At 37.0% G+C, this 27,976-nt stretch overlaps 1 protein-coding gene across 2 annotated transcripts; it reads right to left on the reverse strand.

Moving 5' to 3' along the window:
* Positions 1-4,725: 4,725 nt before the first annotated feature.
* Positions 4,726-23,653, reverse strand: LOC131527616 (kinesin-like protein KIF3C). Of its 2 annotated transcripts, XM_058756835.1 has the most exons (9): positions 23,563-23,653; positions 21,920-23,484; positions 14,028-14,129; positions 13,779-13,901; positions 10,678-10,796; positions 10,440-10,556; positions 9,631-9,739; positions 8,806-8,972; positions 4,726-5,708 (listed from the first exon to the last, which is right to left on the reverse strand). In XM_058756835.1, exons 2-9 carry the CDS (start codon positions 23,342-23,344, stop codon positions 5,594-5,596), a joined length of 2,277 nt encoding a protein of 758 aa, XP_058612818.1. In that variant the 5' UTR covers positions 23,345-23,484; positions 23,563-23,653; the 3' UTR covers positions 4,726-5,593. The 2 variants fall into 2 exon arrangements, with proteins under 2 accessions (XP_058612818.1, XP_058612817.1); XM_058756834.1 differs by having other exon boundaries at positions 21,920-23,639.
* Positions 23,654-27,976: the final 4,323 nt, after the last annotated feature.

Genomic DNA, 27,976 nt, shown 5'->3' on the forward strand with positions numbered 1-27,976 from the left:
TTAAGACTTAGTTCACACTGCAGGCTAAAGTGGCCCAAATCCGACTTTTTTGCCCAAATGTAAACCATATCTTATTTTGTATGACAGTCTGAACAGCACAAGCCCGATTTTTTCAAATCAAGCCCAGGCCACTTTCATCTGTGGTCCTAAATCGGATACATATCCGATGTTTTGCAATGCGACTTCAGTCTGAATGGCCATGTCGAATTTCATGCGATTTTTACGTAATTGAAATGCGACAGACGTCACAATTCTGCGCTGGAGGAAATTGTACTCTCCTTCTTCTTAATATTCTTCTTATCACTTCGTTATTTAGGCTCCGATTGCACATTAACTTAAAAATGGCTAAACACAAGCTAACACGAGCAGCATCCATTTTTATTTCCGCAAACACAGTGCGCTGCGTCTGACGTCACGTCGTATTCTGCACATGCAGGTCACTTCAGGGTCGTATACGGTTCACACATGAGACTGATGCCAGTCGCATTTAAATGACAATGTGAACAACAGGGCAAAAAAAAATCGGATTTCAGCAAAAAATCCAATCTGAGCATTAAGACCTGCAGAGTGAACTAAGTCTTAGAATCAGAATGAGCTTTTATTGCCAGATGTGTTTACACATACGAGGAATTTGTTTTCGTGACAGAAGCTTCCACAGTGCAACAGAATGACAGCGACAGAACAAAAAACACAGATAATAAAAAGAAGAATTAAAAAATAGAACAAGTAAATAAGGAATAACAATATACAAATTGACAATTGTATGTACAGGTATATTACAATAGACAGTTTTGTATGTACAGGTATATTATGTGCAAATTGAAATGTAGACTAAGTATGTGTGTTAGATAAATAAGTGTATAAATAGTGTTGTGTGTTCCACGTTTATTGTCAAGTGTTCATGAGATGGATTGCCTGAGGGAAGAAACCGTTCCTGTGCTGGTCGTTCTGGTGCTCAGAGCTCTGTAGCGTTGACCAGACGGCAGCAGTTCAAAGAGGGAGTGTGCTGGATGTGAGGGGTCCAGAGTGATTTTGCCAGCCCTTTTGCTCACTCTAGATGAGTACAGTTCTTGGAGAGTGGGGAGGGTTGTACCAATGATTCGCTCAGCAGTCCGGACAACCCTCTGTAGTCTTCTGAGGTCAGATTTGGTAGCTGAGCTGAACCAGACAGTTATTGAAGTCCACGATCCAGTTTTGAGCGTGTTCAGCTCCAGGCTGTTAAGACTGCACCAGACAGCCAGCTGCTCAACCTCCTGTCTGTAGGCAGACTCGTCACCGCCCTGAATGAGGCCGATGACTGTGGTGTCATCTGCAAACTTCAGGAGCTTGACAGAGGGGTCTTTAGATGAGCAGCCGTTGGTGTAGAGGGAGAATAGCAGTGGGGAGAGAACAGAGCCCTGGGGGGCACCAGTGCTGATCGTACGGGTGCTAGATGAGACTTTTCCCAGCCTCACTAGCTGCTGCCTGTCTGTCAGGAAGCTGTTGATCCACTGACAGATGGAGGTGGGCACGGAGAGCTGAGTTAGTTTGGGCAGGAGGAGGAAGTTCACAAACAGAATCCTCACGTAAGTCCCTGGTCTGTCTAGATGTTGCAGAGCATAATGCAGTCCCATGTTGACTGAATCGTCCACAGACCTGTTTGCTCTGTAGGCAAACTGAAGAGGATCCAGTAAGGGTCCAGTAATGTCCTTCAGGTGGGCCATCACCAGTTTTTTAAAAGACTTCATGACCACAGCCTGTAGTCATTTAGTTCTGTAATTTTGGATTTCTTTGGGATAGGGATGATGGTGGAGCGTTTGAAGCATGAAGGGACTTCGCACAGTTCCAGTGATCTGTTGAAGATCTGTGTGAAGATGGGGGCCAGCTGGTCAGCGCAGGATTTCAGACAGACTGGTGTAACACAATCTGAGCCTGGTGCTTTTTTCCTTTTCTGCTTCCGGAAGACCTGGCGCACCTCATCTTCGCTGATCTGAATTGCAGGTGTGGGGGAGGGGGTTGCTGGAGGTGTTAATGGTTGTGTGGAGAGGTTTCAGGTGTTTCAGGTGTGGTGTTTTTTTTCAAACCTGCAGTAGAACTCATTCAGATTGTCTGCCAGTTGTTGATTCTCCAGAGTGCTGGGGGATGGTGTCTCATAGTTGGTTATCTCTCAGACTTTCCACACTGATGCTGAGTCACTGGAAGAGAATTGAATCCTTATTTTTTCAGAAAAATTCCTCTTTGCCTGTCTGATCTCCTTTACCAGTGTGTATTTGGCCTGTTTACACAAGACTTTGTCCCGCTTCCTGTAAGCATCTTCTTTGGTCTGACGGAGCTGTCTGAGTTTTGCAGTGAACCACGGTTTGTCGTTGTTGTAAGTTAGATGAGTCCTGGTAGGAATGCACATATCTTCACAGAAGCTGACATAAGATGTTGCAGTTCTGAGCTTGTCCAGATCGGTGGCAGCAGCTTCAAAAACACTCCAATCAGTGAGGTATCAGAAAACAGGTTGTATCAGCTATATCAGAGAACTTTCTGAATAAAATTATCATCTGATGGCATTAAAGGAATCTTTCATTCTGCCTTGATTTCCATGTTTAGGTGAATTGATCAGTGTTAGTACAGATAGGCCTAGTACAGATAGGCCAAAACAATTAAATACAACAATAATTTCTTAAATATTTATTGTACTGATACATTTAACACACTTCAACGGTGTGAGGTGACTGGTTGGTTTCAACTAATTTTATTGGACTGTCACCAAATGAATTGCAGTGGTCAAACTATTTAAAATATAGCTAATTAAGCTACAAACTCGATCATAATGCGTAACGTTTCCAACATGAATTTTGAGGTGCAGCTCATCATATTAATGGAGAGTTTTCAATCGTTAGCTCACCTGAATGTGTTGAATGTCCTCGATGTGGAAAGCAGTCTTCGGAATGGATATTTTGTTTGTAAACATCATACTTCTGTCTCTTATTTTAGTTAATCTCATAAAACTAGCAAGCGACAGTGTTGTGTAAACACTGCTTAAGGCTCGAAAAGCGGAGAAACAGACAAACTGATTCAAATGAGTCAACTATGCTAGAACCACTCCGATTGATTTAAACTTGTGACTCAAGTTCAAGCAATTCGCTTGCAAAAACCAGTTCAAAAGAGCATTCATTTTTGGGTCTCTACATCGCTTGTAATGGTTTTAAAAAGCATGTAGTGATGGATGAAACGGAGCTTTTCGAACTCCTAGCCAGAACTCCTAAACCATTGCATCGAAAAATGATTCACTGTTTCGAAGCGCTCCAATCAGGTCGCGTATCGTGAACCTTTTAATTCAGCTCGGGACTTCAAAGCGCACGTATCCCGAATCATTTGATTTAGATCGAAACTTTGGAGGGGGTTCATGAATCATTTGATTTAGATGGGACCTTTGGAGCGGGTTCGTGAATCATTATTCAGATCAGGACTTCAGAGCTGCACTGCGAATAATTTAATTTGGATCTGGACTTCGGAGTGCATATCATGAATAATTTGATTCAGATCGGAACTTTGAGTGTGTATCACTAATCATTTCATTCAGATTGGAACTAAGCAGGATCGTAAATCTTTTGATTCAGATCAAATCTTCCGAGCTCGAATCACAAATCATTTGATTTAGATTGGGACTTCGATCGGAGCGGATTTGCGAATCAATTGATTCAGATTGGGACTTCGGAGTGCATATCATGAATAATTTGATTCAGATCGGGACTTCACAGTGGGTTCGCAAATCATTTGATGTAGCCTATATCGGAACTTTGGAGCACGTTTGGAGCCAATATAGTCATTAAAGTTATCTTTACAGTTATTGTTCTTCGTGTGAACAGGCCTTGAAATCAGACCCACTGATGCAAGAGAAACTTTCACAAACAATCATCTTTTGCCAGAGAACTGCTCCTTTAATTCCATCCAGTGAGAGCAGCTCATGATCCAATAACACACAGGTCTGACACACGTGAACACGCTGATCTCCTGTACACAACGACACTCCACAAATGTTCATAATTACAGGAGAGGGGCTTCCGGCTGGAGAGCATGGCTGCTGCTTTGAGGAAATCAAGCAAGCAAGGCATATGTGTGTGTATGAATGTTTTTGTCTATTCCATCTCATTGCTTTAGGTTAGTGCAGTGGTTTAAAGGTCCAAGCAAAGCCCAGCTCATATAGTACATGCTCTGATCTCTCTATACAGCCTATTGTAGAACAGAAATCCTTCTAGAGCCAGGGTTCCCACACCTTTTAACCTACACACACACACACACACATATATATATATATATATATTCATTCAGCAAGGATGCATTACATTGATCAAACGTGACAGTAAAGACATTTATAATGTAAAAGAAAAAATCTATATCAAATAAATGCTGTTATTTTGAATTAAGTAGTTAAAGAACTCTGAAAAAAAGCATTGTGGTTTCCACAAAAATATGAAGCAGCACAACTGTTTTTAACGTTGATAATAATAATAAATGGTTCTTTAAAACAGTTAATTTAAAGTGTAGTAATATGTCATAATACTACCACTTTTACTGTATTTTTGATCAAATAAATGCAGCCTTGTGAAAAACAAACTTATTGACCCCAAACTTTGGTATATATATATATATATATATATACACATACATACATACATACATACACACACATATATATATATATATATATATATATATATATATATACACATATATACATATATATATACACATACACACACAATGTCCGCTGTTGTCATTGTTTTATAATACTTTTTTTTTTTTTTCAATTCTGTTTTAATGTTTACATTTATATTATGTGTATATTTATATTTTAAAACTGCATAAATTACATCTCCACAACTAACATTCTATTAACTTCCATGACTTTTCCAGGCCTGGAAAACCAATGGCATTCCCTGACATTTCCAGGTTTTCCATGAGCCCGTGGGAACCCTGTCGATCCTTCCTCCAGCCAATCAGCCGCCCACCTCCCGTCCAGAACCCTGATCAGAATCACAAAGACACACACGTACAGTAAGACATGCAGATAGAAAGAGAGACGTCCCTTTTGCTCAGCTCTCGTCTTGAAAGCTCAGGGTGAGCGATCACAAAGCCCCATCCGTTTGGCTTCCATCATTCGAGGTGTGTGTGGCTCTACTCCTGGATCAGACCAGTGCAGGTCAGTACAAACACACTGAGGTTGACCGACGGTTTTGGAAGCAGCAAAATGAATGAAAATAACTAGCTTAACGAGCCTCAGGTGTCAGGTGAGGCGGTGTTATTCAGTGCTGTTGATGGCAGTTATTAAAGTGTCTCCACTGTCCTGAGGAGCAGAGAGCAAGAGAGAGAGAAAGGGCGAATCACGTTACTAATATTGATCGTTTCATTGGTCCTGATGAGTTGGTGGGTCTAGTCCCGCGTTTACGGTTTGTCCTGCTTCATCAGATCGCGGGCAGGTTTTCATCTGGTTGAAGGTTTGATCGCTCCAGTCTTGGTTAATAATGACGGACGGTTCGTCTCCCCGTCGTCCTTGGTCTATGTAGGATTGATTGACTTTTGTTTATCCCTTACGGGGGCGGGGATATGGTAATTCCAAGTCTCATTCCAGGGCTGTTGCCATGGTGATGTTCTGTGGGTGTGGCAAGCTGTGGGACCCTGAGGATGCCAGAGAGAGGGTGGAGCTTGAGGAGGAAATGACTTGCTGAGACTGACACCTGCAAACACATGTAATGTTATTATCTTGGAACCAACAGCAGTTTTGGAGTAGATGTAGTATGCAAAGAATACCTAGATGACCTAGTATAAATGCCCGAATGTGCTACTATTGTTTAAAATAGTTTGGAGTAATTTAAAGTGAATTATGCAACACTGCGGTCTTATTAAGTTCATGTTTAATGCAGCTAGTAGCAGCATCAAAGCGTTTTTGTTTTATTTTTTAATACAATTTTTAGTCAAAATGTCTTTATTTTGGCAGTCCAATCAAATTAGGAGTCAAGAAATAGATTTAAATTGCAATTCCACTGGAAATGGGAGATTAATTCAGGCACACTGCATTGTATAGTAGTATGAGAAATACACACATACATATTCTGAGAAATCTGATTCAACTATGTACATGAGCACTATGTTATAGAGATTATGAGTTAATCTTGGATTACCATATGGACCATATCACACTATAATCCCAATTTAATCTAATCATACACACAAATCATTTAAGAAAAGACCCAAATTACTTTATGAAGTTATATTTAATTATATTAAATATTATAAATAATTTTTTAACAATTAAATATTTTATTAACATATAATTATAATGTAAATAAAGTTTTTATATTTTCTAATTTTATTATTAAACTATATTTAAATGTATTTAATTTCAAGAATTATACATTTTTATATTAAAATATAATTGTATATATAGTAGATACTGTATGTTTTTGTGTGTGTAATTAAATGTTTATTTAAAAATATAATATTCAATAATTCATCTATATACATTAATAATGTTTATTATTAATTAAATTATATATAGTTTTTGTATGCATGTATACAGTGGGTACGGAAAGTATTCAGACCCCCTTAAATTTTTCACTCTTTGTTATATTGCAGCCATTTGCTAAAATCATTTAAGTTCTTTTTTTTTTTCTCAATGTACACACAGCACCCCATATTGACAGAAAAACACAGAATTTTTGCAGATTTATTAAAAAAGAAAAACTGAAATATCACATGGTCCTAAGTATTCAGACCCTTTGCTCAGTATTTAGTAGAAGCACCCTTTTGATCTAATACAGCCATGAGTCTTTTTGGGAAAGATGCAACAAGTTTTTCACACCTGGATTTGGGGATCCTCTGCCATTCCTCCATGCAGATCCTCTCCAGTTCTGTCAGGTTGGATGGTAAACGTAGGTGGACAGCCATTTTTAGGTCTCTCCAGAGATGCTCAATTGGGTTTAAGTCAGGGCTCTGGCTGGGCCATTCAAGAACAGTCACGGAGTTGTTGTGAAGCCACTCCTTCGTTAATCCAAATCTTGTTGGAAGGTAAACCTTCGGCCCAGTCTGAGGTCCTGAGCACTCTGGAGAAGGTTTTCGTCCAGGATATCCCTGTACTTGGCCGCATTCATCTTTCCCTCGATTGCAACCAGTCGTCCTGTCCCTGCAGCTGAAAAACACCCCCACAGCATGATGCTGCCACCACCATGCTTCACTGTTGGGACTGTATTGGACAGGTGATGAGCAGTGCCTGGTTTTCTCCACACATACCGCTTAGAATTAAGGCCAAAAAGTTATATCTTGGTCTCATCAGACCAGAGAATCTTATTTCTCACCATCTTGGAGTCCTTCAGGTGTTTTTTAGCAAACTCCATGCAGGCTTTCATGTGTCTTGCACTGAGGAGAGGCTTCCGTCGGGCCACTCTGCCATAAAGCCCCGACTGGTGGAGGGCTGCAGTGATGGTTGACTTTCTACAACTTTCTCCCATCTCCCGACTGCATCTCTGGAGCTCAGCCACAGTGATCTTTGGGTTCTTCTTTACCTCTCTCACCAAGGCTCTTCTACCCCGATAGCTCAGTTTGGCCGGACGGCCAGCTCTAGGAAGGGTTCTGGTCGTCCCAAACGTCTTCCATTTAAGGATTATGGAGGCCACTGTGCTCTTAGGAACCTTAAGTGCAGCAGAAATGTTTTTGTAACCTTGGCCAGATCTGTGCCTTGCCACAATTCTGTCTCTGAGCTCTTCAGGCAGTTCCTTTGACCTCATGATTCTCATTTGCTCTGACATGCACTGTGAGCTGTAAGGTCTTATATAGACAGGTGTGTGGCTTTCCTAATCAAGTCCAATCAGTATAATCAAACACAGCTGGACTCAAATGAAGGTGTAGAACCATCTCAAGGATGATCAGAAGAAATGGACAGCACCTGAGTTAAATATATGAGTGTCACAGCAAAGGGTCTGAATACTTAGGACCATGTGATATTTCAGTTTTTCTTTTTTAATAAATCTGCAAAAATGTCAACAATTCTGTGTTTTTCTGTCAATATGGGGTGCTGTGTGTACATTAATGAGGGAAAAAAATGAACAAATGATTTTAGCAAATGGCTGCAATATAACAAAGAGTGAAAAATTTAAGGGGGTCTTAATACTTTCCATACCCACTGTATGTATATATATATATAATTCGTTACATTTATATAGCGCCTTTCCGGGTACTCAAAGCGCTTTACATTGTGAAGGGAGGGGATCTCCTCATCCACCACCAGTGTGCAGCATCCACCTGGATGATGCAACGGCAGCCATATTGTGCCAGAATGCCCACCACACAGCAGCTTATAGTTGGAGAGGAGACAGAGTGATGAAGCCAATCAGTGTATGGGGATGATTAGGAGGCCATGATGGTCATAGGCAAATTTGGCCAGGATGCCGGGGTTACACCCCTACTCTTTTTCGAAGGACATCCTGGGATTTTTAATGACCACAGAGAGTCAGGACCTTGGTTTAACGTCTCATCTGAAGGACGGTGCTTTTTTACAGTATAGTGTCCCCGTCACTATACTGGGGCGTTAGGACCCACACAGACCACAGGGTGAGCACCCCCTGCTGGCCTCACTAACACCTCTTCCATATTTTTTATATATATATATATTTTATTAATTATAATTAAATTATTACATTAAATTATTTAAATATATTCATTTAAAGAATTATATATTTTTTTACATATTCAAATACAATTTTTTATAAACAGTATATATATTTATTTAAAAAATTGATTATATACATGTAGTATATAATTTTTACTACATTTACTAACCATGACTGAGATTTTCTGACCCGTCCGGCCGCTGATTTCTCTCTGTAACTGGTGTTGTCCAACAAAACGTCTCGGGACGGTTCCACCTCTGATCCAGACCTCTGGAGGTCCAGTTGAAACACAACAGGGGGAGTCATGTCCAGTTCCAGAACCATTATATTCTCTGCCTACGGAGGGACACGAGGGACAGAAGACACAAGCACAACTATATAAAACTGCACACTGCAAAAAATCATTTTCTTAATTACTATTTATAAATAACATTCTCAACATATATGTGACCCTGGACCACAAAACCAGTCTTAAGTCGCTGGGGTATATTTTTAGCAATAGCAAAAATTTACTGTATGGGTCAAAATTATAAATTTTTCTTTTATGCCAAAAAATCATTAGAATATTAATTAAAGATCATGTTCCATGAAGATATTTTGTAAATTTATTACCGTAAATATATCAAAACTTCATTTTTTATTAGTAATATGCATTGCTAAGAACTTCATTTGGACAACTTTAAAGGTGATTTTCTCAATATTTTTTCTTTTTTTGCACCCTCAGATTCCAGATTTTCAAATAGTTGTATCTCAGCCAAATATTGTCAGATCCTAACAAACCATACATCAATGGAACACTTATTTATTCAGCTTTCAGATGATGCATAAATCTAAATTTCGAAAAATTGACACTTAAGATTGGTTTTGTGGTCCAGGTCCAGGATCACATTGTACATAATCACACAGACCAGATCATGAACTATTTGATTTGACATCCTCTGGCCACGTTCCACTTTTTCTTCCTACACTTCCATCTCTCTCTCCATAAACCTACCCTGTATCTGGAATGAGCTCCCATCGCTATGGCAACCCTGGCGTACTGGCTGATTGGTCGCTTGTATCCCACAGCGGAGGTGGGTCTTCTCTTCATCTGCGTGAATTTACTGCGTGAACAGAACACAGAGCAAAACATCAGCTTCACTATCAGTATCTGCGCTGTTCTGCTCAGAACAACACTCAATCACAATGTCAGGTCAGTTTAGTATCGTAGAAATAGTATTATAGTTTTTGTTACTATTTTTACTTAGATACTATTTTTATATTTTCTGATTTTAATTTTAGTTAAAGTTTTAGTAATTTTGTTTGTTTTTAAAACATGTCTTTTTTTCATTAAATTTTTGTTGTAATTATTTTAATACATAGACTAGATGTAAATGAGAAATATTGCCATGAAAACAAGCTAAAAATAAAATAAGTTTAAGTTTTTTAAATATTTTATTTCAGTTAACATTTATATTATTTGCATTAATGAATTTTTTTTTTACGGTTTTAGTTAACGATAATAAATAATCATGGTGTACTGTGGTATAATACCATGGTATTCTGTGAAGTACCACAGAAGTACCATGGTATTTATGTTTCCCAGCAACAAAAGAACTTTTGTTCTAAAGGTTCTAAAAATATACATTTTGTTACAAAACTACAAACAAAACTAAAAACATGTTTCTATTGTGCTTCTATAATGCTAGTCAATCATTTTGATGACTTTTCTATTATTCTAAAATGTGGAAAACATATATTTATGTGGTAAATATAAAGCATTAGTATCTGATGCATCACATGTGTAGATGGAGGTTCACTCACTTCTCTGCTGGAACGAGAGGCTGAAACTTCCACTGGTCTTCCTCAGCGTCAAACTGAAGTCTGTTCATGATTTTATTCTTCTCTTCAGGAGGTATAAAGTTCTCTATAATCAGATATCTGCAGAGACACAGACACATTAGCTGTGGACACTGCCGACATTCATGCAGCTGTGTGATTGTTCTTAAACGTCAGCATTGGTAAAACGATGCACAGATAAAGTAAATGATCTCAGTCTCACTTGAATTTGAGTTCTCTGGTCAGTTCATTCTGTGTTTGCTCCAGCTCCTGCCGGCTCCTCACGTGCTCATCATTCACATCCTGAATGTCAGCCTTGAGAGACTGAAGCTTCGCATACAGCTGCACACACACACACACACAGAGAGAGAGAAAGAAAGAAAGAAAGAATGTGTGATCATCATCATCCACCCACCCACCCACCCACCCATTATCTTAATTATCATCTGTCCATCCTTTATCTTCATCCTTCATCATCATCCATCCACCCATCCTTCATCATCATCATCCATCCACCCATCCTTCATCTATCATCCATCTATCCATCCATCATCCTTCATCTTCTTTACTCATCATCCATCCATCCAACATCCATCCTTCATAATCATCATTCATCTATCCATCCATCCATCCATCCACTCATCCATCATCCATCCTTCATATTCATCTATCCATCCATCCATCTAACCTTCATCATCATCACTTATTCATCCATCTTTCATAATCATTATCCATCAATCCTTCATCTTTATCTATCCATCCATCCTTCATTTCTTCATCCATTCATCCTTCATCATCCATCCATCCTTCATCTTCATCTATTATCCATCTATCCATCCATCCATCTATCCTTCATCATCGTCATCCATCCATCATCATCACTCGTTCATCCATCCTTCATTTCTTCATCCATCCATCATTCATTCATCCTTCATCATCCATCCATCCATCATCCATCCTTCATCTGCATCTATTATCCATCTATCCATCCATCCACCCTTCATCATCATCATCATCCATCATCATCACTCATTCATCCATCCTTCATAATCATCATCCATCCATCTTCTTTATCCATCCATCCATCCTTCATCATCCATCCATCCATCCATCTTTCATCATTGTCATCTATCCATCCATCCATCCATTTTCTTCATCTGTCTACCCATCCATCCTTTATCATCATCCATCCATCCATCCATCCTCCCTTCACCATCCATCCATCTTTCATCTTCATCCATCCATCCATCCATCATAATCCTCTATCTATCTATCCATTCATCCTTCATCTTCTTCATCTATTATCCATCTATCCATCCACCCTTCATCATCATCCATCCATCATCCACAATCATCACTCATTCATCCATCCTTCATAATCATCATCCATCCATCCATCCATCCATCCATCCTCTTCATCCATCCATCTTCTTTATCCATCCATCCTTCATCATCATCATCCATCCATCCATCCATCCATCCATCATCATTGTCATCTATCCATCCATTTTCTTCATCGGTCTACCCATCCATCCTTTATCATCATCCATCCATCCTCCGTCATCACTCATTTATCCATCTTTCATAATCATCCATCCATCCTTCATCTTCATCATAATCCTCTATCTATCCATCCATCCTTCCTTCATCATCATCACTCATTTATCCATCTTTCATAATCATTATCCATCCATCCATCCATCCATCCATCTTTCATTTTCATCCATCCATCATCACTCTCATGCAGTCACTCAGTCAGTGTTAGTGTGAAAGGTCAGCAGGGGTTAAAGGTGAAGGTCAGGAAGGACTTTCAGGCATCTGACTGTGTTTCATCGGAACATCACAGCAGTTATTCCACGCTCAGAACCCAACAGGAAGTGATGTGTTCTGACAGGAAGTGGCGTGCAGATTAATGTGGGAATGGTGGAACTCTGTTTGGCCTGTCTGCTATTGAGAATGAATCTCTGAAGTCATCAGAACTTCAGGAGGAGGGTTTTGGTGGTTAGCATGCCAGCGGTAGCATGAAGATTAAAGCAGGCTGGCTAGAATTAGTTGCTGTGCAAGCATTTGTGCTTTTCATAATGCTTTAATGCCAAGGCTAGTATTTAGCATTAGCCTCTTAGCTTCTAATAGTCAGCAACCGAGCAAGTGTAGAACAAACTAACCTTCTTGTACTGATAAAAGGTGTTTTATTTTCACAGGGAGTGGGGTCAGGGTCAGGGTCAGGGGTGATCCAGGGGTCAAAGGTCAAAGGTCCAGAATTAAGGTGGGAGCAAGAGGAACAGGAGTTAGCGAACTCAGAGCTGTTACACTTATTTGTTGTCAGTCTGTTCAGTGTTTGCTAAAGTCTCATTCAAATGAGTCTGAGGTTTGACAATGGTCAGATTTAATATTTTTATAATACGTCTCTTATGCTCATCAAGGCAGAATTTATTTTATTAAAAATACAGTAAAAATAAAAATATTATTATAGAAATATTACTTAAAATATTATATTATAAAATATATATAATATTATTTAAAATGAGTGTTTTCTAAGTGAATGTATTGTCAAATATAATTTATTTCTGTGATCAAAGATGAATTTTTAGCATCTTTGCTCTAGTCTTCAGTGTCACATGATCCTTCAGAAATCATTCTAATATGATTATTTGCTGCTCAAGAAACACACACACACACACACACACACACACAGTACACTTAACACTTAAACTTATTTTATTTTAGCTAGTTGTCAACATTTCCTATTTTTATCTAGTTTATCTTGATGTACTAAAATAATATAAAGTAAAAATGACATAAAATTAATGAAAAACTATATACACATATTTAAAAATAATAATAATAAAAAAAAATACTAAAGCTTTGACTGAAATTAAAAAATACAAAAATAATTTAAAAAATATATAAAAAGTAAAAATAACAAAAATAAACAATATAATAAAAACTATAATAGTATCTCAGTGATACTAAAATAATCATATTACCCCGTATATATACCAGTTATACTCCATTAGCTATTTATCTCTGAGGAAAAGCAGTTTAGATTAGATTTTTTACACCTGTGAGCGATAAATCAACACGGTGGATTGTGAAAATACAATATGGGATATTTGTTATTAATATTTTGCTTTGCATACATAAAGTTCCAAATAAAAAGAAAGAATTATCAAATGAGATGAAGCATCTCAGAATTATCTTAATATTGGGAACCACTGGTCCCAAAACAAGGACCTTCTCTTCATTAGCAACCTCTGAATGTGACGCCATCACCACGCTTCACCTCTCTCCAGGTGTGTGTCTGTGTGTGTGTGTGTTTCTCACCTTTTTGAGTTTCTTGGTCTTTGCTTCCACTTCCTGTTGCAGTGAGGAGAACGTTTCTCTGAGTTCTAGTGTCTCCTCATCCTGAGCCAACACTTGCTGCTGTATTTCTCTCTCTCTGCGTGTCTGCAGACACACACAGATGCACACACTCAGTTATGTGATGTACACGAGCACATATGGATGCTGAAGGTGGAGTGCGTTGTGTTTTGTGTGACCAGTAATTGCAAACATTAAAACAGTGTGTGTTACCTGTTCTGCAATCTCGTGTCTTTTCAGTTCAAGCATCTTCTGTTGCTCATTAGTGTGATCAATAATGTTCTTCCCACCAACCAGCAGCTTGCTCTCCATCGCCTGGCAACCACAAGAAACCATCAACATCAGCAGCGGATCACATGTGGAGGTCACACTTATTAGGATATATCAATTCACTTCAGCTGCTTTTATATAAATCTAATTATAATGACTACAGACATTCTTTTTCCCATTTTATATACTCTACTGTTCAAAAGTTTGTCATTTTTTAGTTTTTAATTTTTTTTTAAACTTTTTTCAACGTTACTAATGTTGATACCAAAACAATTCAAATATAATAAATGCAATTCACAAAAAAAGAAAAAAAGTGCAAAACCCTTCAGCAGATATAAGAACCCAAACAGAAGTAATTAATATTTTTATTTATTTATTTATTTTTTCATTTTAGTTTTTTTTTTTTTTTTTAATATTTCTATTTAACTACTTTTTTTTGTAATTTTGGGACCAAACCAGTTAAAATATGGCACAATTTAATACAGAAAAAATAATGAATGAAAATGAAATAAAATGGTGCTAAACCCTTTAGACACTCAGGTCTCAAATGGAAGTTATTAATATTTTGAATCAGTTTGTTAAATTTTTTTTAATCATTTTAAGTTTTAGTCATTCTATTATGTGCTTTTGTCTTTTTTTCTTTTGCTTTTTGGTGCCAGAACAGTTATAATACATGCAATTTACAAATATATATATAAAAAAACTCAAGAAAATATAATGAAATGTATTTTTATTAAGTTATACATTTATATATAATATAATATAAAATAAATGTAATTCATATATATATTTTTTTTATATTTTTTATTTTATTTTTAATGTCCTTTTGCCATTTTTTTAGTTTTTGCTTTTTAAAAAATATTTATATTTAACTTTTCTATAATCAACAATTAATAAATATAATTAAAATACTCATTTATTTGAAGAACAAACTCTTACTGACCCCAAATTAAACAGTAGTATTATATAATATCTAAAAATATATTTAAGTGCAGTGGAACTTTGAACCAATGAGATTGGATTGTGGGCGGGGCTTTCCGGTGTGATACTGCACAAATATTGCCGTCACTTGAGTGGCCTGAAATCACCAACTCTCTTTGAAAACAGACGACTTCTGGTTTCTTTCTTGCTACAAATGGCTGTGAGTGTGAACGAGCTTTTGGAAGGCATGATGGAAATCAGCTCTGTGAATCTCCTCCCCCACTCGACACACAGAGCTCTCTTTGTGGACGACAGCAGCTCACGGCTTTAGCAACACACAAAGATTATTGTCAAAGAGCCACAACAGAAACAAGAACAAAGCCTGAGCCCAGAACTACAGCTGACCCGCACGGCCCATCAGACCAGCTCATAACATCCAAAACACCCTGTCAGGACCCATCAGACTCCACAGCACACGTCCCTCTGATTTACACACACAGTCCATCTCTCTCTGTGATCACGGGCCTGGAACGGAGGGAAAGGGAGGAGAGATAGCGCAGAGACATGGAAAGATGGACAGAATGGGCTTTTTGTCCCATGGGATGAAACTAAAACCTTCTCGGGTTAATGTACAGCCAAGCAGAGGGGCGGAGACCATTACAAACCTTATCTGCATGGTCATGAATATTAATTAGGTGACGTAACTGGTCAGTTTTACTTAGACTAGCGCAATCTTTATCTTGCAGTATGACCAGCAGAAACAATTAAAATAGAAAAAAACATATAATACACACACATATATTATAATCTTATCATCATGGTTATGAATATTAATTAGGTGTAACATTTGCCCCAATGCACCTAACTGGTCCTGAAGCAGTTTTACATGGCCTGCTACAATTTTTTTCTTTCCAACAAAAAAATAAAAATAAATAAATTATATTATATAATAAAATGTTAGTAATTCATATTTTGAATGAGATTTTTAAATATTTTATTTATCATTTTACTTTTAGACTTTTTGTTATTTGTGTTTTGTCTTTTTTTTTCTAAACATTTCTAATTAACTTTTAGTTTTAGTAATGTCAGTACAATTAAATGATAATACATTTCATTCACAAAAAATTAAAAATTAAAAGAAATGTGGTGCTAAATAAAATAGAATGATGCTAAACCCTGTAGACACTCAGACAGAAGTAATTCATATTTTGAATTAGCTTTTTATGTATTTTTGTTTTAATTGTTTTATTTTAGTTTTGCTCATTTTATGTGCTTTTATCATTTTTAAATTTTATTTTAAATATTTCTAATTAACTTTGATAACTTTGAATAATACATTTAATTCACAAAATAAAAATTAAAAAATTAAATAAAATGGTGAAAAACCCTTTACACACCCAGGTCTTAAAAAGAAGTATTTAATATTTTGCATTAATTTTTTTTATATTTTTAGTTTTCATTTTAGATTTTAGTCTTGGTCATTTTTTAGTTTATTTATTTATTACTATTATTATTATTTATGTCTATTTAACTTGAATTTCCTTTTGTTAGTATCAAAGTAATAATGTTAGTACATAAACAATTTATATAAAATTATAAAATGAGTATAAATATAAAAATATATTTTAAAAATATATAAAAATGTTAAATGTAATTAAAAGAGTGCTAAACCCTTTACACACTCATGTCTTGAGGCTTGAGTAATATTTTGACTTGTATAAACAGTATACTGTTACAGTAGTGATGGAAAAAAGATACAGAATAGAGAGAGAAACAGAGAGATGGTTTAAAATAGACGCGGGCCTCCGGGGAAGAGTCAGCAGGACGCTCCGTCATCACACACACACACACACACACACTCAGCAGTGAAGATGCGCTCGTTTAACAGAGACCTTTCCATCCAGACCCCCCACACTCCCGTCACCATGGCAACAGAGCTCAGGACCAGTCTGGCTCATTATCTATTCACACTGCTGAGGAATTCATTGGCCAGAAGTGCCGAACGGAAGCTCCGCCCACCGGCACATAGACGCTGACACATCAATATTTCAGCAAAGCATGCTGGGAGAAGGCCAATGACTGAGTTTATTGTCAGCACGCTCAGGCTATGTTTGGAACTGAATACTAGCATTCATTATATAACAATATACTGTGAAACAACTATGTTGAATGTTTAATTCAGCAAGTGGCGTTCAGTTGTTTTGCATTTTTAATCCATCATCTGGGGATTCCACGCATACAAAAATACATATAAATCAGTGTTATTTCAGTATTACTTATATAATGTTGTAGTACTTATTATTATTTTGAATTAGGTTTCATTTTAATATTAATTTCAATATACCTTTTAGTAATCTTGTGCTTTTGTCATTTTTTTTATTTTTTAAATATTTCTGTTTAGCTTTCATTTATTTTATTTAATCTTTACTGTTAGTTTTTTTTTAATGTATTAATTTGAGCAATTTTAGTATACTTCAAATTACCTATAAATTGCATTATACAAATATGCAATATTAATTGATCAGTATTTATAATGTTATAGCATTTATTAATATTTTGAATGAGTTTTAATTTTTTATATTTTCAGTTTTCTTTTTAACATTAGTTTTAATATAAGTCCTAGTAATTTTGTAACGTGTTTTTGTCATTTTTATTAGTTTTACTATTTTATATATTATCTTTATTTCCACTTTTTAGTTTTAGTAATTTTAGTACTTTAGATAATTTATTTCAGTTAGCATCAGTTTAGCTAAAGTTTTCCATCCAGTATTTATATTAAACTTCATTTCAGGTTTATTTGACTAATGAAAATGATTTTTAATAGTTTTGTTAACAATAGCAACACTTACATTCTACGTGATTGGCAGTATACATTCTACACACTGTAAAAACAGTATGATTATACTAGTAGTATTATACAGTGTTATACTCCAAACACAGTCACACAAACACAAACAAATCCAAAAGACACTATATAATTATGTCTCTTCCTGTCTGTCTGTTTGTCTGTCTCGCCCCCACGTCCTTTCTTTAAATAAAACTATAATTAAACTAAGAGAGTTGTGTAAACAGACATTAAAGGCCAAGCGTGTGTGTGAAGTGGTTTAGTCTGTTCCACAGGTAAAACAGGCACATGAGCGTCGGGGATTCACAATTAAACATTCAATTCACTGCAGCAGCACAACGAATCTGGGGCAAAAACTGAGTCACGAGCTAAGTTTGGAACCACACCATACTACTCATACTCAGAGGTGGGTAGAGTACCGGAAAACTGTACTCAAGTAAAAGTAAAAGTACTTGAAGAAATATTTACTCAAGTAAAAGTAGAAGTAATAGTCTGAATAGTTACTTGAGTAAGAGTAAAAAAGTATCAGATAAAAAAACTACTCAAGTAGTTAGTTACTAGTTACTTTGGATCATATACTGAATATAGTCTATTTTTATTTAGATATATAGATATTTAGATAATTTTTATACACACACACACACACACACACACACACAGCTGTTCAAAATACTTTTAATGTTTTTTTTTTTTTTAAATGTAATTTATTTCAGTGATGCAAATCAGAATTTTTATCAGCCTGATTTATTATCAATGCTGTTCTTTTTTTAGCTTTCTATTCATAAAAGAATCCTGAACAAAATGTCACAGGTTCCAAAAAATATTAAGCAGCAAAACTGTTTCCTGTTGAAAAAACCAGCATATGCTGGTATGGTATGTTTTGAAGCATGGGATGCTGGTTTGAGCACCAACCAGCTCAAGACCAGCACATGACCAGCACAAACCAGCATCCCAGCTTCAAAACATACCATACCAGCATATGCTGTTTTTTTGTTTTCGTTTTTTTTTTCAACACTGGTAATAAATCAATACATTTGAATGATTTCTGAAGGATCATATGACTCTGAAAACTGGAGTAACAGTTGATACAAATTCTGATTTGCATCACTGAGTTAAATTAAATAATATTTTAAAGTTTAATTACGTATTATAAATGTATATAACCTCTGACACGGAGAAGAGTGAAAACTCCTCACATGACCGCTACAGAACATCTGAACATAACGAAACAAACGCACTTCTTCCGTCTGTTCTGCAAAATGTAAACAAATGTAGCCTTTATTTCTGCAAGCGTAAATATTGTGAAAATATCAATATTAATTGTGTCTTGGCAAGGCATTCCTCCTGGAACTAACGCGGGTTTGGCGGGTGTTTATTTTATACTCTGTGACAGCTTATTTAATGAATAAATTATACATTGTATAGAAGGTACATGTACAACAAACTGGTAATGTCATGGTATTCTGTACTGTAATCGAATCTATACCTGTGGAACCGACAGCACACGTGGTGTTCGTCTAATAAAGATCTTCATAGCTAGCAATAGCCTTTGCAGATTTGCTTTCAACTGACTGTAGATCCAAAGCCACGTCTTCAACGCTCTTTGATGTTACAACTCTGAGTGAGAACCGCTTCAGGCGACTCAGCGCGCGAGTCAGGGAAGTGAACGAATCATTCAAACTGATTCGCGAACCGATTCACTGGTCTGCCAACTGGTCTGAACAAGCCTTAGAACAGAATTGACTCAAAAGAAAGAATCATTCGCGAACGGGCATCGCTCATTGCCCAGAAAAAAAAAAGTAGAAGGCACGCTTGGAATAAATTGAAGGATTTTTAATGCATTAAGATAAAGTAACGAGGAGCGTCGCCCACAGTAACGAAGTAAAAATACATTTTTTTCACTAAAAATTTACTTGAGTAAGAGTAAAAGTACCCATTTTTAAATATACTCTAAAAGTATTAGTTACCCAAAAAATTTACTCAAGTAAATGTAACGAAGTAAATGTAACTCGTTACTACCCACCTCTGCTCATACTATGTGTGCAGCACATACACTGTCCATACGCAAATATACATAGTATACAGAATACAGTGAGTAGTATGTGATTGTGAACACAGCCGTTGTGTTTGTAATCAGATGTGCAGTGATATATTTCCTGTGTTGCTGTTATTGTTTGAGATCAAGTGATGTGATTGGCTCACATCGCAGGGAACAGGATGAGGTCGTGATGAATCATCACCTGTCAGGAAATGACCCACCAATAATTAGAGTTATTTATAAATCTGAAGCCCCTCTCTCATCCTGCATCTGGCCAGAACCTCAGCAAACGCCTCTCGTATGAGAATGAAGAGCTACTTCCAGCAGTCTGCTTTACTGTCACATACTCTCAGTACACGTCAAGACATGATGTCATGCCTTACCAGATCACATGACTATTACAGAGAGCACACAGGCTTATTTTAGGATTAATGTACTATTATAGTTTTTTTCTTTTTTTTTCTTCCGTTTTTGTTTCCATTTTAAAGGTTTAGTTGTTTTTGTCATTTTTATATTTTTTAATGTTTATACAGCTTTTAAGTTTACATTTTTTGTATATTTTTTTTTAGTCAATCATATTTTTATATTTTCTATGTCAATTTTAGTTCAAGTTTTAGTGATTCAGTTGGTCATTTTTATAGTTTTTGTTTTTTAAATGTCTATACAGCTTTTTATTTTTGTTAAGTTTTATAATTTTTATTATTCATTTTTAAATATTATTTTTATTATCATTATATAATTGTTATTTATATTTTTATAATCGTATTTTAATGTTTTCTGTTTTAATTTTAATTGTTTTTCATTTTAATTTTAATTACATTTTTAGTCATTTTGTTGTGGGTTTGTCTATTTTTAGTTTTAGTTGGTTTTTTAATGTCTATATAGCTTTAAGTTTTAGTTTTTAGTTTTAGTTATTTTAGTACTTAAATTAAACTAAATGAAACTTTAAAACGTTGCCTTGGAAACCAGATGAAATTAATACGTTTTTTATTTCAATTAATGTTTATTTAAAAAAATACAATATAAAATAGTTTTATTAAAAGAATTTAAAAATGGTGTATGTATTATTAAAAATATATATTTTTATGGTTTTAGTTTTAGTTAATGATAATAACCCTGACATACATCAGACCATCACTAGTGTTAGCATGTTAACTGTAATCAATGCTTTTACCCCAGACAGTGTAAAGAATCTCTGCCTGCCTACTGTCTTTTGATTGGCTTAATGATGACCGAGAAACAACGAGAGCACGTGATTGGCTGACCACAGCAGAATGTCGTCCACCATCAGCCGTCTGTGATTGAGTCTATTAGCTCTCGCACACACAGCTGAAGGTCTGCACCCCGTTATTAAATACATTTCTCTATGACCTGACAGCATCAATGGGAATAAAAAAGCAAACGGTTCTGAATAAAGCAGCTACTGTCTTGTTTAGACATGAAAGGATTACGCATAGTATTGTCATCCTCAGAAGATCAACAGTCGCTTGTGTTGAACTGTGCAGTGGAGGAATTGGCTCTGTCGTCATGGTTACGCTGTGATGTGACAGCTGAGATCAAACACATGGAAACTCACATGAATCCTGAGCTCTGCTTTGACACACAGAGAGTGTCGACCTCTTTTGATTCGCTGTCGTTTCATCGATAAGCAGCACAACTCTGACTGGGACAGACTGGTGGCCTGATTCTAACTGATGGCAATGGAAGATGGAATAACTAAAACACAATGGACCTTACAAAAATGACATTTCGAACAGCCCACATTTCCACTGCATGAAATGTTCATCTTTTCCATACTGCGTATTTTCTACGATTTTGTGCATTTTAAGTTTTTTATATTGATTTTGATTGTACTGTGTTTCCATATGTATGTGCATCTATATTTATATTTACAAAAAAAAATTGTATATAAAGAACTTTTTCATAGTTCTTTCAATCATTTAAAGTTTCAAATTTCATAAACTCATTCTACACACACACATCAATGGAACTCGAAACAACCATAAACACAACACACACAATCTTACTCACCTTATACTTGGCTGTGAGGAGTTCTGTGGCCTCCTGCTCCTTCTTCAGATGCCTCATCATCCTCTCTTTCTCCTCCAGGAGTCTCTGTTTCTCCTCCGCCACCAGAGAATGATCGTCTCTGATGGCCTCCTTCTCTCTCTGCAGCTTCTCCTGCTGCTCCTTCATGTACTCCTGCGCCTCCTTCTCCACGCTTTCCTCCTCCTCCTCCTCATCTTCAACATCATCCTCCTCTCCCTCTTCAACCTCGCCACCATCTCCGATCTTTCTCAGTCTCCTGCTCCTCCTCTTCCTCTTGGTGAGCATTCCGCGTTTATCCAGCTGCGCTTTCAGCCGGGCAATCTCCTCCTGGAACTCCCTCAGGAGGGCGTCTTTGGGGTCTTCGTTGACACGAGGCTTGTTCTTGATGTTCTTGGCACGGTTGGCGTAACGCAAGGTGGTCAGGGTCTCCTCGTAATTGTAGGAGGCCGGTCCCAACGTGGCCACCATGATGGTCTTGGCGTTCCCGCCCAATGAGTCCTGCAGCAACCGCGTGAGTTTAGAGTCACGGTAGGGAACGTGAGAACTTCGCCCATCCACCAGCGCAGAGATTACATTTCCCAGAGCAGAGAGGGACAGGTTGATCTTGGTGGCCTCCTTCAGACGTTCTCCTTGGACGCCAGTCTTGGTTTGTCGCTCGCTGCCCGCCAGATCCACCAAGTTGAGTTTGCCAACGCGAATATGGTTCTGTCCATCCGGCCCAAGCTGGCTGCACTCCACCGTGATGATAAAGATAGCATGAGACCTCGAGCTGTGCTCGTTCATATTGGTAAAACCCACCGATCTGGTCTGGTTCCCCACGTTCATCACATGCTCGATCTCCTTCACGTTCTTGGTGACGAAGGAGGACAGATCTTTGATGTAGACCCCTGAGTCAGCGCTCTCCTTCAGCTCCAGCTTCTTGCTGTGGTCTTTGGTGAGCAGGTCTCGGATCTCCTCCTGGTAGATCTCCAAATAAGAGGCCCGGACCAGATACTGCTGGTTCTGAGAGCGTGAGATGTGCGTAAAGATGTGCTCAAACGAGTTTGGGATGATGCCGCGGCGCTCGGCATCAAGCCACTGGCCTTGCATGGTGTACGTCTTCCCGGTTCCCGTTTGTCCGTACGCGAAGATGGTGCCGTTGAAGCCGCGCAGAACCGAGTCGATGAGCGGCCGCACCGTCTCGTCGTACAGGTCGCTCTGTTTGGAACACGCGTCGTAAACCGCGTCGAACGTGAAGGTCTTGAGCAGCTCTCCCAGACCCGCCTTGGGGTTCCGCAGGGCCACCTGGCCCAGTTTCACATCCATCTGCACGATATTCTCATACCCCATCGAGTCCTCTTTACGGTTGAGCGGGCGACACCGAACCACCACCTTCACCGCCTCGCCGTTTTTTGCTTTCATGGACATGTTGAACCCGTCTACGAGATGAATGAATCACGAATGAGCGCAGTATACCCGTTAAAGCAGATGGATGATGGAAGATGTCAGCATCAGCATCACCCGGTTACCGAGCGCATAATGTCAGTCCCGGTGCAAATCTCTGCGGTCTGCACGAATGAATAAAAGATAAAAGCGGTTCCGTCATGAACACGAATGGATGAAATCATAAACTCAAAATATCTCACCGATTTCCACCGAAATACAAACGCGTCTGACAGAGAATCACACACATCAGCTGCGCTTCACTGCAGCCCTGCCCAAACACACACACATCAGGGTTGCCAGGTCTCGCAAGAGAAACAAGCACACTGAATTTTTAAGCAATTATGGCTCTGCTATATTACAGAAATTTCATATCTCAATTTTTGACTTAAGATTTGAAAGAAAAAAAAAAAAAGAAGAAGAAAAAAAGTCTATTTCCTAAGAGAAATTACTATGCTTTTTAAACAGAATTCCGAGTTAGGATGTTTCTGAACTACAGATTCTGTTCCATTTCTATTAATAGACTACTTTAATAAATGCAGTTCTTTAAGAATTTTCTCAGCATTCTGATTACAAATTATAACATTATTTTAAATTAAAGAAATAAATGTAATACAATGTGTGTTTACACAGACTTAAATGCGATCAAGTAGGCTAATTAACTCTAACCACTAAATAGGCCTACCTAAAATAATAGGCCCACTGAACAAAGAAAAATGTTTTAAAATTGAATTCATTCAACTTTAGAAAAAAAAATGATGTCATGCATTATAATAGTTTCTGTATCTTATGCATACATAATCATCCTTAAGTCATTTTATTATTTTTAATGTTTGTTAGAAAAAAAGTTGATATGTCCAGAAAATAGCAACTACTCATATTTATAAACCGCTTTATGAAAATCAAGGTCAAAATCGTTTAAAAAAGGGCGTAAATGGCAACACACTCATATAGACACACGCACACGCACACGCACACACACACACACACACACACACACACACACCCCCGCACACAGTCTCATTGCGGAAGACCCCAGAGCCTCGAGGTGTTTGGGATTTGGAGTTAAATGGTTTATTGCTGATTCAATTAGATTAAATATGGATCAGATCAGATCAGTGCTTGATAAAATGCAAATTAATGCAATACATAGGCTACAAAAAATATGTAGGCTAAAAAATGTAAAGAACAAAACAAAACAAACAAAACAATCAAATAGCCTAACCATATATATATATATATATATATATATATATATATTTTTTTTTTTTTTCCAATGTGATTTTCTTTTAAAATTTTATTGTTCATCATTCTTTCATTCAGTTCATTGTTAGTCATACCTCGCACTAAGGCTATTTAATTTTTTTATATCTGCATTTTTACCCATCATATCTGCTTACTTAAGCCAAAAATGTGCAAACACTGAAGAAAAAGGAGAAAGCCCAAAGATCCAGCCAAATATTCAAGACTGAACACTATTAGCCTATAATGTAATAGCCCTGCTGTACATTTTTTGCTGTGAAGATAAAATGACATTAAAACTGACTTTGAATAGCCTACAGTAGTGGATATACGCCTACTAGGAATATACTTTTCATTAATATACAAATTATATATCATGTGTGTTGCAAGCTAATTAAAATCAGATTCCACTTGTTATGCTTTGGGTTGGTTAAGTGTACATCAATCGCGCCATCTAGTGGATTTGTAATATATAGTTTCATTTTTGGCCACTAGAGGCTCGACATAATGCTCCTATCTTTTTCAAATTAATTTGTGCTTTTTAAAATTATTAATCAGAAATCTCATCCCTGGCTCTCTCTCTCTCTCTCTCTCTCTCTCTCTATATATATATTCCCTTTCAGGGCCCATACAGAGAATGCTTAGACCACTAATATTAGCCTTATTTGACACTAGAATGTGACCAGACTAGCTCTTGGGTTTCAAGCGAGGGAAGAAGGGTTTGTGCATGTAGGCTAATCTATCAGAGGGAAGCAAAAGCACTTAGTGGAACATCTTGGATGAAATCAATCCACCCTGAAATGAACAAATAGCTGATAGTGAGGCCTGTCAGCTACAGATGCTTCCTCTCACGATGAGACACTTAGCAGTAAAATCTTGAAATTTGATATTCAACATTTTTAGCCTTAAAACGTTTAGACAATAACATTGTATGCAGGCTATTCTATCAATATATGGCATGCTGTGTAACTGCAGTGTTTGTAAGGCACTCTTTACAATAAATAATATGGAACAGTTGTGAAAACATGGTGAAAAGAGCTTATACAAACGAATTCATTAGAAAAATGATCCGCAATATTATATACATTAAATACATTATACATACATAATATTTTGCAAGGCGGAAGTAAGCTATTTGTAAATGTGCGAGACTTCCGTTTCATTAACCGCTACAGGTAAATAGAAGAATGACAAAGTGCAGTTAACAGTAAAACTATTTGCGCTACAAACCGTTTATTATTACAATAATACTTTAAAATGATGTGATAGCAAATAGGCTACCAGTTTGCAATAACAAGCAATATAATGGACTGTTTTTGGACAGGTAAAATAACTAGAAGCAAATGACACCGGAAGTCTCGCTCATTCAAGTTAAACATGGCCGCGCCCGCTGTTATGTTAAAAAATAGGTGGATAATATTAATATTATAAAATTATCTGCACGATAAATGTACTGTAAATGGCATTTTATATTAAATTAAATTCATTAATTAATTGACATGTCAAAGACACGTTAAATAATTGATTCTGTTACATTTTTATTAACTTTTTCTATGCACATAGAAATAGATTTTGAATGCTGTGACTCAACTCTGAATGACATCCGGTGGATTTAACAGAACCAGATGTTTAACTCCACTGTGACTCACATAGCAGCAGATTCACTTACAACACTCAGCTACGCCTCTGCTGACTGTGTGTGTGTGTGTGTGTGTGTGTGTGTAACTAGTTTGTCGGACAGCTTAAAACCCAGTCAAAAGATATGAAGAACCCTGAGAATGAGAAACTGGAAGAACTACATTTTCTTTTTTTCCCTCAAGAATGATCACACAGTGAAATAGAAACAGAAACATTTGAACACAAAGAAATTCCTCTAATATTCCAGATTCATGCGGCGTTGAGCGGCAAGGTTTGGAAACAGGAAAATGGAGCTCCAGGAGTGACTCACTGACAGATATAAAACCTCCAGCAGCTCTGAGCCATGCTCGTCTGAGTCACAGCAGGTTTCTGCATGTTTACAGCTGCATTAGGGAAAATGTTGCCCAATGACTTACAAACAATTGCTGAATTCTTCAACCCTCACAGGACATGAGAGCAGAACTCATTCCAGCAAGAAACTTTGTGGTCTGCAGATAGTTTGGAAATGGGGCATTTTGATTTATTCTCTTCATTTGGGATACAATATCATGATACTTTTCTCTCTTTGTTGACATTAATAGACTAGTTCCACAGTATCTTTACCATCTATTGAAACTTTCCAATGCACAAAAAGTTCCTTTATAGGGGAAAAAGGTTTTTTCAGATTATTAAAATATTCTCCACACTAAGAAAAAAAAAGATTCTTTTTCACTCGTGTGAGTCATGTTTAATGTGGTCAACTCAAATATTTGTTTTATAGGCTACAAATTTCATATTTATCTCTTTTTTTGTTTGTTCACACTGTCAGTTTTGTCTCGATGCTTTTGTTTCACACTGAGCCTTTTAGATACAGATTTCAATGGTAGTTAAAGTTTACTGGTGTGAAAAAAACTAATTGTTTGGCTTAAATGTGCAAACAACATGGTAATATAAGGATATTTCTGTAAGTGCATGATAATGCCATTTGGATGTGTACCATAACAGTACCATGGTATTGCTATGTTAAAAATAAAATACCACAATACCACGCTTTGGCATTGTCAGCGGATAACTTTCACACTGTCATATGTGACCCTGAACCACAAAAACATAAGTAGTAACATGTATTTGTAGCAATAGCCAACAATACATCGTTGAACAAAATTATCTATTTTTCTTTTATGCCAAAAACCATTAGGATATTAAGTAAAGATCATGTTCCATGAAGATATTTTGTACATTTCCTACCGTAAATATATCAAAACTTAATTTTTGATTATTAATATGCAGTGCTGAGAACTTCATTTGGACAACTTTAAAAGCGATTTTCTCAATTGTTTGATTTTTTGCACCTTCAGATTCAAATAGTTGTATCTCAGCCAAATATTGGCATTTCCTAACAACCATACATCAATGGAAAGCTTGTTTATGCAGCTTTCAGATGATGTATAAATCAAAATGTCAAAAAATTGACCCTTATGACTGGTTTTGTGGTCCAGGGTCACATATGGAAATGTCCAAAAAGTACCACGCCCGGACTGACATCACCGGGTTGGACTTAACATCTGGATTCGTCACGGTGACCCAGTCACACCCAGCAGCGCTGCTTGGGGCTGACGGAAACCGACTGTAGGGCCACGAAGTGTCGTTAGGGGCCAGGCTCTGGGCTGCGCCAGCTGCATTCACACTCCCCAAAAGAGCTACGTCAATAATGCCCTCATGTCTCCAGACGGCTGGCTCCCCGTCCAATCAGCGTTC

This window comes from Onychostoma macrolepis, chromosome 20 (genome assembly GCF_012432095.1).
Source record: "Onychostoma macrolepis isolate SWU-2019 chromosome 20, ASM1243209v1, whole genome shotgun sequence".
NCBI classification, from domain to species: domain Eukaryota; kingdom Metazoa; phylum Chordata; class Actinopteri; order Cypriniformes; family Cyprinidae; genus Onychostoma; species Onychostoma macrolepis.